The 15,912-nt window shown below is 40.0% G+C and overlaps 1 protein-coding gene across 1 annotated transcript in view; it reads left to right on the top strand.

Annotated features, from left to right (window-relative positions):
* Positions 1 to 1,742: 1,742 nt before the first annotated feature.
* ATM (ATM serine/threonine kinase) overlaps positions 1,743 to 15,912 on the top strand; it is an 80,270-nt gene continuing 66,100 nt past the window's right edge. Inside the window, exons 1-9 of the mRNA XM_059825166.1 lie at positions 1,743 to 1,814; positions 1,900 to 2,012; positions 3,267 to 3,412; positions 3,824 to 3,988; positions 11,452 to 11,617; positions 11,909 to 12,147; positions 12,943 to 13,106; positions 13,491 to 13,660; positions 15,136 to 15,507. Of these exons, the coding sequence (XP_059681149.1) occupies positions 1,743 to 1,814; positions 1,900 to 2,012; positions 3,267 to 3,412; positions 3,824 to 3,988; positions 11,452 to 11,617; positions 11,909 to 12,147; positions 12,943 to 13,106; positions 13,491 to 13,660; positions 15,136 to 15,507 (1,607 nt within the window). The remainder of the gene's footprint in view (positions 1,815 to 1,899; positions 2,013 to 3,266; positions 3,413 to 3,823; positions 3,989 to 11,451; positions 11,618 to 11,908; positions 12,148 to 12,942; positions 13,107 to 13,490; positions 13,661 to 15,135; positions 15,508 to 15,912) is intronic.

A 15,912-nucleotide genomic window follows, 5' to 3' on the forward strand; every position in this document is an offset into this window, starting at 1 on the left:
TTCGGGCTTCCCGTGCCTTGCCCGGGCTCCAGTCCCGGGGGGAGGGTGGTGAGCCCCGCCCTTAGCCCCGCCACCCCTGGGCGGCTGAGGTGAGGGGCCGGGGCGTGGGCGGGCGACGGCCTCGGGTGCGGGCCCCTGAGGGCTCGGCGCGTGCCGTGGGACGCCAGCGGGGGCGGGGGGCGGCCTCGGGGGCGTGTCGGGAGAGCCAGAGCTCGTCCGGTGGGAGCGGCGGGATGGCGCCCGCGGGTTGTAATTGCCCTGCACGCTTGTGTGGAGCGCTTTCTGGATGCTTAGTAAACACCTCCCCGTGGTTGGTTTGTTGTTGTGTTTCTGCCGTGCCCTATGTAATTATTATAGCGGGTGGACGTGATCATAATACGGTGGCTGTAGAACTGTGTAACTAGTAAGGGAAATAGTAGACGGATTCAGCCTTAGGCATTCTTCACTGTTGCTATTGTGGCGGTTGAAATACCGTTAAATACAAACGAGAGGGCTGACTTCTTCTGCTTTGATACCCAGTCCCTACAACGTACAACCCATGTTGCCACAATTCTCGGGCAACTATTTTTCAGCCCGTCAGCATTTTAGAAGCCATTAGTGTTTAAAAAGTTGCTTCTTCCTTTCATTTCGGCAAAAGCAGCAAGTTAGTAGAGGAACAGTTCATCATCTAAATGAGTTCAGTTGTACAGTACAGCCAGCCTTCACCCTTACGACGTTTTCCTTTTCATACACACCTGATCAGTCACCATATCTCTGATCATACTTAGTTCCAGCCTGATCTTGATTGAAGCCGAAGGAAATAAATGTACTGTAAGGCAGTAGATAGTTAAAGTTTTATTTGTCTGAATGGATATTTTTATATTCTCACTTCAGTGCTCAAGGTGCAGTGCTATGCATCGTGAACACCCATTCTAAATGGCTTATTGCAGCCTCAGCAGCATATTCTTGGAGTTACTTCCAACCTGTCTTACCTGTCTTTTTCAGACAGAGTTTCTCTTGGGGCTGCTTTAAAGGGGTAAAAGGAGAAGCATGGAAGTTGTATACAATGTCGTTGTCATGATCTGCATCAGCATAACTTTATGTAAACCAGACATGCAAGGTCTAGCTAATTCCAACCTCTGTTGAAGGAGATGAGGCATAATTTTAAGCGGTCACAGAAGAAAAGTTGTTTCCTCTTACGATTGATACTTGAGCATCCTTTGACATGTTGAGTCCAGAGGGATTTGTCAATATGATAGTGCATACCTGTGAAAATGTAGGATGTGAGAGAAGAGAGAGTTTTCAAAGTGCTACCTTCTGGCAGCATCAGGTTAAGACAGCTACTGATAACAGCTGTCTACTGAAAGTTAGTGCTTTTTGCCTGAATGTGTTCAGCTCTGTGTCATTTTAATCTTATTATAATTTCACTCCATATTGTCTGACCAACTTATTACCACTTACAAAAAGGGCGGAAATCAGAGTCATGTGAAGGGGATCTCTGCTGTTATTCTTTACAATTGTTGCCTGCGGGAATAGATTACATTCTTGACATGAGACTTTGCTTCAGTCTTGTGACCAATAAGACTAACCCAGAGACAAATGAGTGAAATAACATGTGTGGTTGTGATTGATACTGGATTTTCAGTATATTGCATTTCCAACTTTTGGACTGGTTGACTGGGCTGTGTGTTAAATAAAATAATTACTGTTTTATCCTTTTCTTCTGTTTGCAGATACAAATGACTCTTCTGTTAAACTGAACCATGAGTCTTGCATTACATGATCTGCTCATTTGTTGTCGTCGCCTTGAAAATGAGAAAGCTGTGGAGCGAAGGGTAACAAGTTTTCTTTTGGTGTGTGTGCCTCAATTAGCGATGAAGGGAATCATTAATAATTATCTTTCTTGAAATATATTTTCAGAAAGAAATTGAAAATTTCAAGCGACTTCTCCGTGATTCTGAAACAGTTCTCCAGCTGGACCGGAATTCTGATTCTAAACAAGGAAAGCAACTCAACTGGGATGCTGTATTTAGGTAGGGTTTTTTTTTTCCCTTTATGAATGGTCGCAATTTTCTTACATGGAACAGCATTCTTTTGTTTACCAGGCCTATTTTAATGCTGATCTTTCTGCAGATTGATTTAGATTTCTTGTTAGCTTGTAAACAAGAAATGACTTATGTTAGTCTCTAAAAGAAGTAAATTTAAAATAGCCAAAAATGCAACACTTATCACATACAGAAAACTTAACTGCTAGGAAACTGATCATTAATCGGGTGGTCTTCTTTCCTTGCAAAAATAATAGGTACTTTCTTTTATTGAAAATTATCCTCTGCATCTGATTTTCAATGTATAGTTCATATGTAGATTATAGATAGCTCATTAGAATTTTTTGTGTTACTGCGTTCTTCAAGACATGATAGAAGGACTGCGGCTTGTGAATTAAAGAAGCCGTGCTGAGGTTTGTAGAGGCCCGTCTTTGATTTAATCTGCTGTAGGTGTACTACAAGATTGCACTGAGCGTGAGTGTGATAAATTCTTAGAGCAGCTGGGACCAGTGTTAAATTTCACGTTATGAGTGCATCTGAAGCATTAGTTTCCATAACCTGGTGCCTGGTCAGCTTTCCATTATGTTTTTTAATTGGACAGCATTGGAATAGTTCTTGTTTCATGGCTGTACCAAAAATGTCATAAGAAGTATTTGATAAATTTTGTATGTTGCATTTGAGATGGCCAATAAAATACTAGAAATACATAGGAGGAATACAAAAATAGAGATGACTCTGAACTGAATACAACTAGTGGGCCAGAAAGTCTCCAGTAATTGCCAGTGACAAAGCCAGTGAAAAATTTAATTTATTGTTAGATCTAAAATCTAATCTATATGTTAATTTTAAATGATGGAGAAATAGGACTTGAAGGTTTTCCCCAATAAAAACAATGAAGAGTACTTCTTAATATTTTGTTGTATAATGTTGCAGCATAAACAAAAAGGCTTCAGATTGCTTTTTTTCCATATTATAAATTGTATGTTTAGCATTATGAAAAGTTTAAAGGAAAGTTTGGTTCCTATCCAAGCTGCTTCTGGATTATCTTTAAAACTAATAGCTCCTTTTATAGACTATTTCCGTCATGCTTAGACTGTAATCTATTTCAGTTGTTTTCAGTCTTTGATAATTAGAGTTGCGAGAAGAACAAGCACTGGCATTCTAGGCTAAACCAACATTTACGTATTTTACTTTAGTTATAAATGTGCAGATCCTTGATCAATATCTCTTTTATTTTGGAAGTGTCCTGCAAAAATATCTCCAGAAAGAAATGAAAAACCTCCAACTGACAAAACCAAATGCAGCTGCTTCAACCCAAACTACCAGACAGAAAAAGATGCAAGAAGTTGGAAGTTTGGTCAAATATTTCATCAGATGTGCTAATAAAAGTCAGTAATATATATTCATATAGAATTAACATTTTGTTTTGGTGCTTTGCTTTCAACTTTTAATTTTTACTCTGAACTAAGTTACCACAGTGGGGTTCATCTTGCTCACTTCCAGATGTTTACAATTTAAATACCTTCATGTGAATCCATCCTTTGTGCTCCTTCTCTGTCCTTCTTGATGCTCACAGTGCTTTTTTTCTTATTATTCAATGTGTATATAACTGACGTATCCTTTCTTAAGTCATTTATTTCTTAGAAACAGTTTGTTTAAGAAGATGATTCCTAACAGAACTGTTTCTGAACTGTTGGGTGGGGTTTTTTATTTTTAAGCAAACATTTATAAACAATTAATTCCAGATTTATTTGGCACATTTTGGATTAATTACAGTCTCATGTTCTTTCTTCATGTAGGAGGACCCAGACTGAAATGTCAGGAACTTCTGATTTATGTAATGGAAATTATAAGAGATCCAGCAAGTTGTGCTGCTTATGGATCTGACTGTAGTAGTGTACTTCTAAAAGATATCCTCTCAGTCAGGAAATATTGGTGTGAGATATCCCAGCAGCAGTGGTCAGGTAACATTTTTAAGCGTACTTACAAATATGTTTTTCTATTACAGAAGCATGTTTAGGTGCATTTCAATTTGTGTAATGGCATGTTATGTGAAATACTACGCAAACCATGGAGTAAAATATTGTCAGCCTTGAAGACTTACAGTTGAACTAACTAAAGCAGCAAAGATGAGGAATTGATTTTTTTTCTTTCTGCATACTGTTTGTCTGTTGCTTACTGAAATATATGTACTTATATACAATCAGGTTACGTGTGCATTGTCTCCACAGCGCTTAATGTGTATAACAAATCCATGCAATGTGCGTGCTGGAAATAGCCTCGGTAAAACTCGTGTTGGCATGCAGTGGTTTACAAGTTATTAGGTATTGGCTGGTATAGTTTTGATATAGTTAATGTATTACTATTAAATTTTATTACCTGAGTTTTGTTGGCTCATGAAGGTCCTAAAAAAGCATTGATTCATTGTTATATGCACATACTGCATATAAAGAAAAAATAGAAAGCTTAAGATTTAAATAGACAAAAACAGATTAAAAAGTTGGGTCATAGTATTGCATGCAACCTGAACTGAGCGGAAATGCAAACATAATTTTTCACTTTTCAGAGGATTGGATTTGACTCCAAGACAGTTAACTTACTTAGCATGTTACTTAGAATGTTAATGTATTTTGAATCATCTGTCTGACATGAAGTAAGCTTTCAACCCATCTGTTTTCATTTGTTGATGTAATAGCACTGTAATTTGGAAAAAAAAAAAAGAAAGAAGGTATTAGAAGTTTTACAGTCTAGTTTGTTGAATGTTGCATGTGCAATTCTGGAGAAAGCGTAGAAATACTATCTATTTTTTTGAAGTCTAAGTTTGGATTTCTGAAAAGTATTTTATGAGAAAATACTCTGCTCTGTAGCTTGAAGAGAGTTGCTTAACTACAGAATAGAAATAAACCTGCAAAGAACTTGGAAGAGGGATCTGGTGATACTGGGAGTGAAAGGGGAGGCATAAAGCCCTGCAGAAGACTGGCAAAGCAAAGTGACTGATCTGGAACAATTCAGGATGGGAGATGTGATTGGAGAGCCTGAGGGTGGGATCTCAGAAGTTAAACAAGTTCGTACCATGTACGGCCATGGAGATAGAACTGGAACTTGAGGGTAGAAGGGGAAGCTGGAAGTGTGTGGGAAAGCTGCCTGAGACTAGGAGCTAGGGAGAACACAGAGGGCTGTCAGCCTGCAGGTTGGAGCAGAATGCGAAGGCAGGGACTAATCAGATAAGGACGCTGGAAGCTGGAGTTCAGAGCAATAATCAGGAAAGGCATCTGAAGAAGAACTGGGTACTCAGGTAGAGCTGAGGGTAGGCAAGTAGGGAATGGGACAAGAAGCCAGGGACATTGAAGAGAGATACTGAAGAAGGCAGAGAAGGAAAACTGAGACTGAGTGTCACTGGAAGGGTACATACAGGTTACATGAGAGCCTATGGGAGTTGTTGTGTGGTAGTTAGGTAGTTTAGGAACATGGAAATGAGCTGAGTCTCTTTGTGTATGGACTGAAGCTGGAAGCATGAGAGGAGTACAATATGCCTAGAACCTTCTGCGACAAGGATGGAAGGATAGCCCATCTGTTATGGACTTGTAGAAAAGGTCTTGGGAGAGGACAGTGCCCCAGAACACTTACGGTACATTGATTACATTGTAGTACGGGAAAACACTACCCATGAGGTGTGTAACAAAAGCAAAGTGAATTTTACTAAATGCAAGATGTGTGCTCAGAAGAGATAAGGTGAAAAGACCTGTGCAGGAAATAGTTTCTTGGTGTTAAAGGGCAAGATGGGTGCTATTGCATTTCTACTGACATGATTTACAGCATCGCAGCAGTGGCAGCGCTTATCAATAAAAAGGAAACGCAAGTTTTTCTTGGAATGATGAGATTTTGGTAAATGCACATTCCTGGATACAGTCCGCTCATGAATCCGCTCATGAATCCGCTGTACCAAGTCACTAGGAAAATGGGCTTACTTGAGTGACAACCTGAGCAACAATAAGATCTGACTATAGGCTACCAACTATACCCTGTCAGAAGAAGAAATACTGGCCGTCTGTTAAGGAATCTGGGCAGCGTTTGAAGTAGCGGCAATGGAATCAGAAATGCTGCTGGCTTCCCACTTGCTGGTACTTCACTGTTTTCTAAAAGGAGAAATGTCTTTGACTTTCCACACAAGTGTGACCTGGAATATACTGACTCATAAGGGGAAAACAGGGATGCTCCGTCCTACAGGAGGAGTTGATGGATTGCTCCAAACATCGTGACTTTTGGGCTGTCACCCAAGGTATTACCACTTGCTCAAGAAGCCCTGGAATATGACAGGCTTTCAAAAAATTAGTAACGTGCCCTGTTCGCTAACAGTTCTTGCCTAATTGTTGGCCGTTGGTGAAGATGTAAAGCTGTCATTTGGAATCCTGACCAACAGGTGATAGAAGTTGATGAAGGTGAAGGACAGCCAAGTCAATATGCAGAAGTCCAAGCCATAAGACTGGCCATTGATGCAGCATTACAGAGGAAACAGCGTAGGTTTTACCTGACTCGTGGATGGTGGCCAGAGCCCTCTGGGGCTGGCTTACACAGTGGAAGCAGGACTTGACAGAGATGAAGGAGGCCTATTTGGATAGCTACCTTGTGGAAAAACATCACATGGGATTTGAAAAAAACCTCAATGTATGGGTGTGACACGTCATTAGCTATGTCCCAAATGGAAGAGCCACCAAAGAACAAATCAACATCAATCAGACCAAACTACTGAAGTTGCTGCAATCAACAAAGTTCTGGAATGGGAGTGTAGAGTGGACCTATTTGTAACTTGATGGACTCATGAAACATGTAAGATGGGATTCCACCTGTCTCTGGGCAAGAGACTGAGGAGTGATTTGTCTAAAGATGCCGTTCTACAAGTAATAAAGGTATTTGAATTTTTGTTCACTAGTGAGAAAAGCTAAACCACAAAAGGTATTGAAGTGTGCAAGCTGTCCTTTAAACCACCAGGTTGGAGATGTGTGGTAGGTAGACTACATTGGACCTTTGTACAGGCCTAGTAGGGGGAATCAGTATCTTGTACCTATTTTAAAGCTGCGAGCTGCCTGGAGGCTTGCCCGGTAGTTTATGCCACTGTTGAAGGCACTGTAGTAGGTCTTGAAAAATAAATTTTGTGGAGATATGGTACACCAGAAATAACTGAGTCTGGTAATGGATCTCACTTCAAAAGCAAAATGATGAAATTATGGGCAGATGAATATGGGATTGACTAGATACATCATATCTTCTATTATCTCCAAGCCTTGAGTCTGGAGACTGTTGCAAAGGATGTAATTTATGATGCAAGTAACCTCCCACTATGTACCATTAAACGAGTGAGTGTTAGGGAGGTGTAGAGCATGGGGTGGAAAGTGTCACGGCCTACGGAGCTGGTAGAACTTGAGTAATGAGGTGAATGTCAGAGAGCCCACAGTTTGACCTTTGGTGTGCTGCTGTGCAGGTGTTAGGGATGTAACTTCTTGTCAGATAAAGCACAGTTAGGCAGGTGTTGTGGGTCAAAAAACCGATGTAACTGGCAGAAATAGCAGAACCAAACTTACACAAGAATGACTGATTCAATAACACCAGCTGGTCTGATCTCATAGCTAAGCCTGCTTACATGATCCAGTGACTTGCTACACCAATCAGTGAACAACAGCTCAGAGCACTTCACTGACCAGTAAACACAAAACAATCTGGAAGGTGCTCTCCACCTCACCAAAACTCATCTACTTCAGCTTGAAGGTGCAAAGGGGGTGGTGGTGGTGTGTCACCACGGTTCTGCCTTTAGACTGTGGAGGACCTCTAGGCGTGCCTGGGACCAAGCTTGTATAGCCAGAACCACCACACATAACACTCTGCTGCTCCTTACCACTGACAACCACTGCTCTTCTCAGCAAGGAGAGCGGAAGGAGAGAGAACCGTTTTTCTGCAACTTTGTAGTGTTCTGTTTGTAGTTCCTCAGAGGCAATAAATATGCAAATTACTGTGCAGCAATTAATGTGTGCATTTAGTCTTTCCTGACCTAAACCATGACAGTAGGTTGAAAGGTTTCCATTTATTCAGCATGTCTGTTATCAAGTGAGGTAGCAGGCAGTTGTGGTGACACCCCCTTCGCCACACATCCCCGTATGCATACTGACAAGGCTGCATGTTCAGCTGTCCTGCGTCAGCTATGGGAGAGCACTCTTACTCCTTAAATCTCTGCCAGTCATGAATGTTCCAATGCAGAGACTCTTACGTGGTACTAAACAGTGACTTTTATTTCACAGCATTGGCAGTTCGTAAGAATATAATACATAGAGTTCATTGGGTAGTCTGTAACTAGGGGGTCACCAACAAGGGGAGAGGATGAAAAGGATGTTCTGTTCCACTTGCTGATATGCTGTTGTTTCTAAGAGTACACTAAGATTGTGACATGCCAAGTCATCATGTAGGATGCGATATAAGTAAACTTTTGCATCAGCAGAAATTCCAGGTAGCTGATTACTGATGTGAGCAGTTTGTGTGATCTCCATAGGATGGAAGCCTAAACTGTTCCTTAATCTAGGAAGGCAGTTGCTTTGTTCAGAGCACATTCACAGCAAAAATGGATGAGATAGTCCATTGGTGCTCAAAGACCTCCTCCAGTACTCCATCAGGCACTCAAAGCAGCAGAAGATTCTCGATCCATCTTCCAGCAAACACCAGCCACCAAAACAAGGAGGAATTGATACTGCCAAGGAGGCCTCTTTGCACTCTTGCTGCTTAACAAATTACACTGTGTCTTCCTTAATCTAAATGTCTAGATGCTCTATTTGCTGTGCCACCCCCTGGTACTGAAGTTAGCACATCTTAGGGTTTTCAGAGCTTGATTTCACCTGTGTGCTGTAGGAATTAAGGCAGAACTGGATCTATACCAGTTTTACTGCCATCTACAGAAAACTGTGTCCTTGATACCCTAAGAACTGTGGGAAGGATAGCAATAAACAACAGAATCATGCATTGTCACATATATTCAAGGACCAACAGACTTGCTTTTCTTCTGCATATTCTTCTGAAGAGGAGGGTGCCACACAGCTTCTTTCCCCTACCTCTTCACCCCCGATCTGGTCCCCATGTTGTTGCAGGCATCCCAGAGAGGAGGATGCAACACTGCAGGGCTGAAGGGGGGTGGAGATGGAGGACAGCATGAAAGCTGTGTTTGAGAGGGTCATGAAGCTTTATAAGTGGGACTGATAGCAGGTCTTGGCTCACTTAAATGAGGCTTGACAGAAGCTTGGGAACATGAAGTGCTGGAGACGTGGCAGGAGTAGCAGTTCCAGCATGAAAATACACTAGACCGTGCTCTTAAGTGGTGACTGGTGTGCAGGCAGTTGGACTTGGAGAAGAAAGAGGAAGCTCAGTCAAGCAGAGAAAGGGTTTTCAGCTCTTCCAACAACTTGGGGGGGGGGGGGGGGGCTGGACCAGAAAGTCTCTATTCAGGTGTCTAAATAGAGCATGGAGGATAAGGCATGAAAGCAGGGTTTAGAGACCATTATGACTTTCTGGACCTTTTTTCCTCCGTGGATAAAAGAAGCGTTGTGCCTGCTCTTTTAGTTCAGCCAGGTCAACCAGATTTTGTTAGTTTCCAGTAGAGTCTGTTGGCCTTCAGAAGGAACATATTGCTGGCTGCTATAGCTATACTTTTCCTGTGTTCAGAACCTGGTTTTAAAAAATCATAGGCAATATTTTCCTTCTTCCATGTTCATCTCTGTATATATTATAGCTGTATTGGCTCTCCCAGGGAATTAGAGAATAATTCACGTTGGAAGGAATCTCAGGAGATTTGTAGTCCAATCCCGTACTTGAAGCAGGCTCAGCTATGAGAAGAGATCAGCTGGTGTTGTGGGATCAAGTTTTCTTATTTTTTGAATGCTTCGTTCACATGCTTGTTCTGCTCCTATTAAGATTCTAGGCGTTGTGTAAAGCTCTGTGCTTTCCTTGCATGTGTGTTCTTTGAGGGGAGGTCAGCAGAGAGCATGGAGAGTAGATGTGAAAAGAGTTCAGCCAGTAAGTGCTCTGCAGGTGTGAGCAGGAGTGGTTTCCCAACCTGAGGAGGTCCCAGTATAAGAATCCCCTGCAGGGACATGGAGCGTTGGCTGTGGGCTGTTGTGAGCCTGGGCTGCAGTGCACTTGGAGTTGTGTAGGGCCCACTGTTCTGAGCATGTTGGGAGGTCACTGATGCACATTCCACTTCCACCCTTTATGCAGAAGGGACACAGTTAAACCAGGCTTGGGCACTGTTGTCACCAGGTTGAAGCTTTGTCACCCAGTAATATAGGGGTGTGAACTGTCTCTGATTCCCATGATTCAGAGAGTCACCTGAGTTCTGCAAATGACCCTGTGCTTGCTTGGAAATAAGGTGCTGGTATCTCTATTGAATCTGAGGCCAGAGTTACAAAAGACTTGGTGAAGGTGGCATTATGAGTCCTGCTGGAGTCCAGGATGTCCATAAATCTACTAAGGCCTGCACAACAATGAAGCAGTAGCATTGCAATTTATTTATTTATAGTTGTCCCAAGCTGGCTTTTCCACAATATAGGAATCCAGAGCTCAGGACCCTTGGTGATGCCATCAAGGTCATCCATGCAGAGTATTCAGAAAAAGAGATTCTGAGAGAGTGCCTCAGAGGTGGCATAAATGAAATAGCAGCAAGGCTTTTGTATGTGTCGTGTTAAACTGATGGTGATGGCTGGATTGGTAATGCGCTACTGTGATTTGTATGAAGCTGATGAAAGGACAGCATGATGATTCCTAAATGGGCCTTGAGATAAGAAAGCAAAGTCTGAGGAAGGGGCCTTTCCTTCAGAAAAATTGTGAATGTGTGCAAAGCATGGATGTGTTGGTCTGCAGGCTGGAGTGAACTAGGTGAACTGCATATAATCGAAGTATGGGCAGCCTCAGTACCAACTGTTCTCCTCTGTTTACCTGTTCCTGCTGCACCAAATCCTTTGTTAATGTATGTGTGGCTGTAAATTGTGTCTGAGTACTTTTATTGTGTGTTCTGCAACAAATGGAGCCCACTGCACTGAGCAATCAATGTAGAGTAGAAGCTGAGTGTGGAAGTAGTTGTGAAAGTTGATCACATGGCTGTAGCTACTTTGCTCAGTGTAACACAAAGTAGATTGTATCCCAGCTCAGAATGAATAGAGCTTTACTTCCACTATAGACAAGACCACATGGTTTTGGTTTTTTTTTCCAGTTAACTTTTGCGAATAATGACATGCAGCTGAATTCAGAATGGTGGTTTCTGTATATTTAATGCAATATTTTGCTTCAAGCATTTTTTTATGTAATCCTCTGTAGTATATAGGTTTATATATATATTTGTATATTTACAATATATATACACACTGTATCATACGTACTTTTTTTAATACCTTTGCAGAGTTGCTGATCCTGTATGGCCAATTATACCTCCAACCTTCTGGGAAGATTAATAGAGTCCTGGTGGCTAGGATAATTCACACACTTATGAGGGGGTACTGCTTCCAAACTGATGGGTTGAGTTCTGATATGTTTATCTTCTTTTCAAAAGCAATGCAGTGTGCGAGGTATGTTGCAAGTCCTCCTTTTGTATGCTAATATCTACTTATAAAGAATAACTCATTGTAAGAATTTGGTATTAGACTTGAGTAATAACAGGTAATTCTTTTTTAGACATACTTTGTTCTGTCTTTGAACACCAATTTAATAAATTCTTTAAAATATTAATAACTTCTGCATTTGTTAGGCAAATAATATTCTGAATATAGTTACTTGCTAGTATTTACATTTAAACAACTCCTGTAAAAAGAAATGAGATTATTTCTTCTGGAAATTTGAGTGTTTGGTTTATGTTGCAGGCAGGAGAAGAATACTGCAGGTCTGGATCATATTGTTGGAGCAATTAATATTTTCTGCAATAAGTTTGCTGTCAACTGTCGCATACGGATTTGTAAAGTAGGGGAAGAAGTTTTACCTACCGTGCTTTATATATGGACTCAGTATAGACCAAAGGATTCCCTGAAAGAATCAATAATTGAGTTACTTCGTCTCCAAGTTCATATTCATCATCCAAAGGGTGCCAAAACTCAGGGAAAAGGTACAGTTAAAATCTCTCTGGGTTTTTTTTAATCACTGTGTGTGATTGTTCGAATAATTGTGCCAACTTTCTGAATTTTGGTACGAGTCTTGGAAGCATTAATGGGAGTGATGATTACTTGTCAGTAGTTTTATGCTATAGGTTAATATTGAATGAAAGTGAAAGTAAGTTTTCAAATTGTGTGCACTAAGAGAATATTAATTGTATTAAGTCCTGTAAAGGTTGATTGGGGTTTTTTTTAATCAAAAGGTGATTTTAATTACTAAATCAAAACACAGAGTCTTTGGGGAAGGGAGGTAATAGTTCAGATTGAGTTTAGATTGCCACATGTATTCATATCTTACCAGGTTTGTTTAAGTCCAGAAACTACTACTATGGTCTAAGTCACATCGCTCAGTAGTTGTGTTTGTCTGTCATGGCCTATTTCAGTTACAGCATCATTTTTAAAAAAATATTTTTTTTTTTACTCTGTCTACAAATGGCAAAAAGTTCATAATTAGTCCAAATTTATCCATTGCATTTTGTTGTAGTCTTTCCAGTTAGATAAAGAATTGTTTATTAGAAACCTCGTTCCTACCCTAATTACTTGTAAACGCTGATTATATTCTGTCCTAACTTCCTTCACTTTTTTACTTTATTCATTCTCCATTATAAGACTTGTTTTGCAGGCCTGCATTTGTTAAGCTTTGTATGCTTTACTCTGATTTTAGCTGTATTTTGCGTTGTCTAGGTAGGTTTACGTATTGTATCAAGTGGGCGGTACATGTTATCTTTTAATTGGTTTTGCATGTACAGGTGCATATGACTCAACAAAATGGCAAAGTATCTTACATAACCTATATGATCTGCTGGTGAATGAAATAAATCTCATCGGTAGTAGAGGAAAGTATTCTTCAGGCTCACGTAATATTGCTATAAAGGAAAATTTGATTGAGTTAATGGCTGATATTTGTCACCAGGTAACATTTTTATTTCACTATAAAGTTGAATATATATTTACTGTTTACTTGTATATTTTGCTTTTTAAAGTAATATGGCTTTAGCATTTCCTTAAAATCGTTTACTGAAATACTAGTACCTTTTGTCCGTGTTCTGTTCTGTTTAGTTGTTAATTTTTGTACAGTTTAGAAATGTGTGGGCTCCTAAATTATACTAGGTTTCACTAGTGTTTCTTACTAGACTATAAACAGAGGTTTTGTTATAGTGAAGAATAATAAGTAATAATTCTGGTTGCTTCTTAGGAGGCTTTATACACAGTGAAAAATGGACCAGAAAACATTTCAGGTTTTCTGTAAATACTACTCTTTTTTATTTGTGTACTTTTTAATTTCTCTTTATAAAAGGTCTTTACAGAGGATACCAAAGTTCTGGAAATTACCCAGTCGTATGCTGTTTCACAAAGAGAGTCCAGTGATGAAACAGTACCAAGCAAGCGCAGGAGGATTGAACTAGGCTGGGAGGTAATACGAGACAACCTGCAAAGATCCCAGAAGGATTTTGATGTCATACCTTGGTAATAACATCTTTACATGAAACAAATATCACTACAGACATCTTTTTACATTTAAGTGTTCTCCTGACTATGTTGTGCTTTCAAATTATGTGTCTGCACATGCTGTAATTATGTGTCTAAGCACTAAGCTTAGATTCTCACAGCATTTGGAAAGTAGTGAGTAGTGTTCTTGGCACTCTTGCTTTAAAAACTTTATATCTTTGATTTCCTAAGAAGTAACAAATGGGGTCTGGTAAACTGTGTTGTAGTGTATAAGATATTACTGCCTCTGATTTTTTTACCTGTCTTTTGCGCTAGATATTACCAGTCTTTATGGAAGTGTTGTGTGTGTGATCCAGCTTATGAGTATTAGGAAATTAACACGAGATGTACTGCTGTCTTAAGCTGACTGTGTCATAGGACAGCAACCATTAACAGTTTGGCCATTTTGGACTAGTTCACACAGTTTGCCATAATACGTGGCCTGAAAAGTGTTGAAGTGCAAGGCCTGGCATCTTAGCTTGGACCTTGATTGAGGGGTATTTTGTTTGACATGAGGGACTTCTGAACTGGAGGTATAGCTCCATGTCTTCTTCCACTGACTGCTGGAGGAGAAGGACTCTGTAGCAGGGAGTTAAGTCGTTGTTAAAAGACCACAGTTAAACTTTTCCAGAACTTACCAGTTGTAGTCCTAAGCCCAAGCATGTTGACTTTTTAGCTAAAATAGATTATACTGGATGTTTTTTGCTGTTACTGTTCCTCTCCGTCTTTCTGACTTTTCTTGGAAACTGCTGTACAAGATACCAGAACAGTGTAGCTGCTTGTGAATCGGGTCCTGAGCTGGGGCAGCAGGTTTGTGTGTGTGTGTGTGTATTGCTTGCAGTATTGAGGCAAGTGGCTATTTAGGATCCAATTGAGAAGTTAACATGCCATTCTGTGTAAAGGTGGCAATCTCCAAGAAATACTGAGTACTGTAATTTACTAATTTGAGTAGAGTTGCAACCATTGCTATGAGCAAAACCCTTCCAACTCACCATCCCCAGCTTAACATTTTGTTCATTTAATGAATTTTATTTTTCTTATCTGCAGAGATGTTGTTGTAATGTTTCATGTTTATGTAATTTCACCCATGAGGTCACTCCCTGGATCAGAATGTATAACAGGCTAGTCCAGAAGAAGGCGAAAAATATTTTTTTTTTCCTGAAATTTTCTTCCCTTGTGGTCAGAAATCAGTTAACTCAGCTTGTAAGAAATTAGAAATCAGTGAAGTCAGCTTGTAAGAAATTATTAGTGATAGTGAGACTAGATGAGCAGACTTTACAAGTAAAAACAGTAGAAATACTGAATCTTTAACCTTTGATAGTAAACAAATCAGCTCAATACTGGAAAGTATAAATGTGAAATGACAATCAGAGCATGCTTTGTTTGTTCATTTACTTTTGAAGATGCAAATTTATGTATGTTTGATATTAATTGTTTCACTTTGTGTTTTCAAGGTTACAGATTACAGCTCAATTAATATCAAAGTATCCCATGAGTCTTCCTAACAGTGAGCTACCTCCCTTACTCAATGTACTTCATCAGTTACTGCCTCAGCAGCGCCGAGGGGAAAGGACCCCATATGTGCTGAAGTGTCTTACAGAGGTAGCTTTGTGTCAAAACCAGAAAACCGATTTGAAAAGCACTCACAAGCTGGAGCTCCAGAGAACCTGGGCAAAGATTTGGTCTCTTACCATTCGTAGCATAAGTTTTCAGCAAATTGAAGTGGAGAGCTTTGGGCTACTTGGAGCTATGATTCAAGGAAACCTTGTTGTAACAGATAAAGAAGTCTGGAAGATATTTTCAGGACCTGCATGCAAGCCTTCAAGGTAAAATGGGAAGCAAGGTTAATATTTTGTGTCTTGATTCACATTGCTCTTTACTGTGCAACCAAGACCACTGTATTATTCAAAGTAATATTATTGTTGTTGTGGCTGTATTTCTAGTTAAGAACTGCCCGCGTTTATGTTTTAAGCATTTGAAATGGGCATAAATAGATGCATGTCTGAAAGCAGAGGCAGAAGAGGAGAGGCAAGCATCTACAAATTTAAAATTGACTAAAAATGTAAAATGGACTAAAAATTTAAAATCTGACTGAAAGAGATGTTGATTTTTTGAAGTTAAAACGTATGTTTTCTTCTAAATGTATTTTGATTCTGAAATGAGTATTCTGAAACAGTCTTTAAAATAGACAGGAAATGTCTGTAATAGCTAAAATGTGGCTTTTGAAAATG

This window comes from Gavia stellata, chromosome 1 (genome assembly GCF_030936135.1).
Source record: "Gavia stellata isolate bGavSte3 chromosome 1, bGavSte3.hap2, whole genome shotgun sequence".
NCBI lineage: Eukaryota > Metazoa > Chordata > Aves > Gaviiformes > Gaviidae > Gavia > Gavia stellata.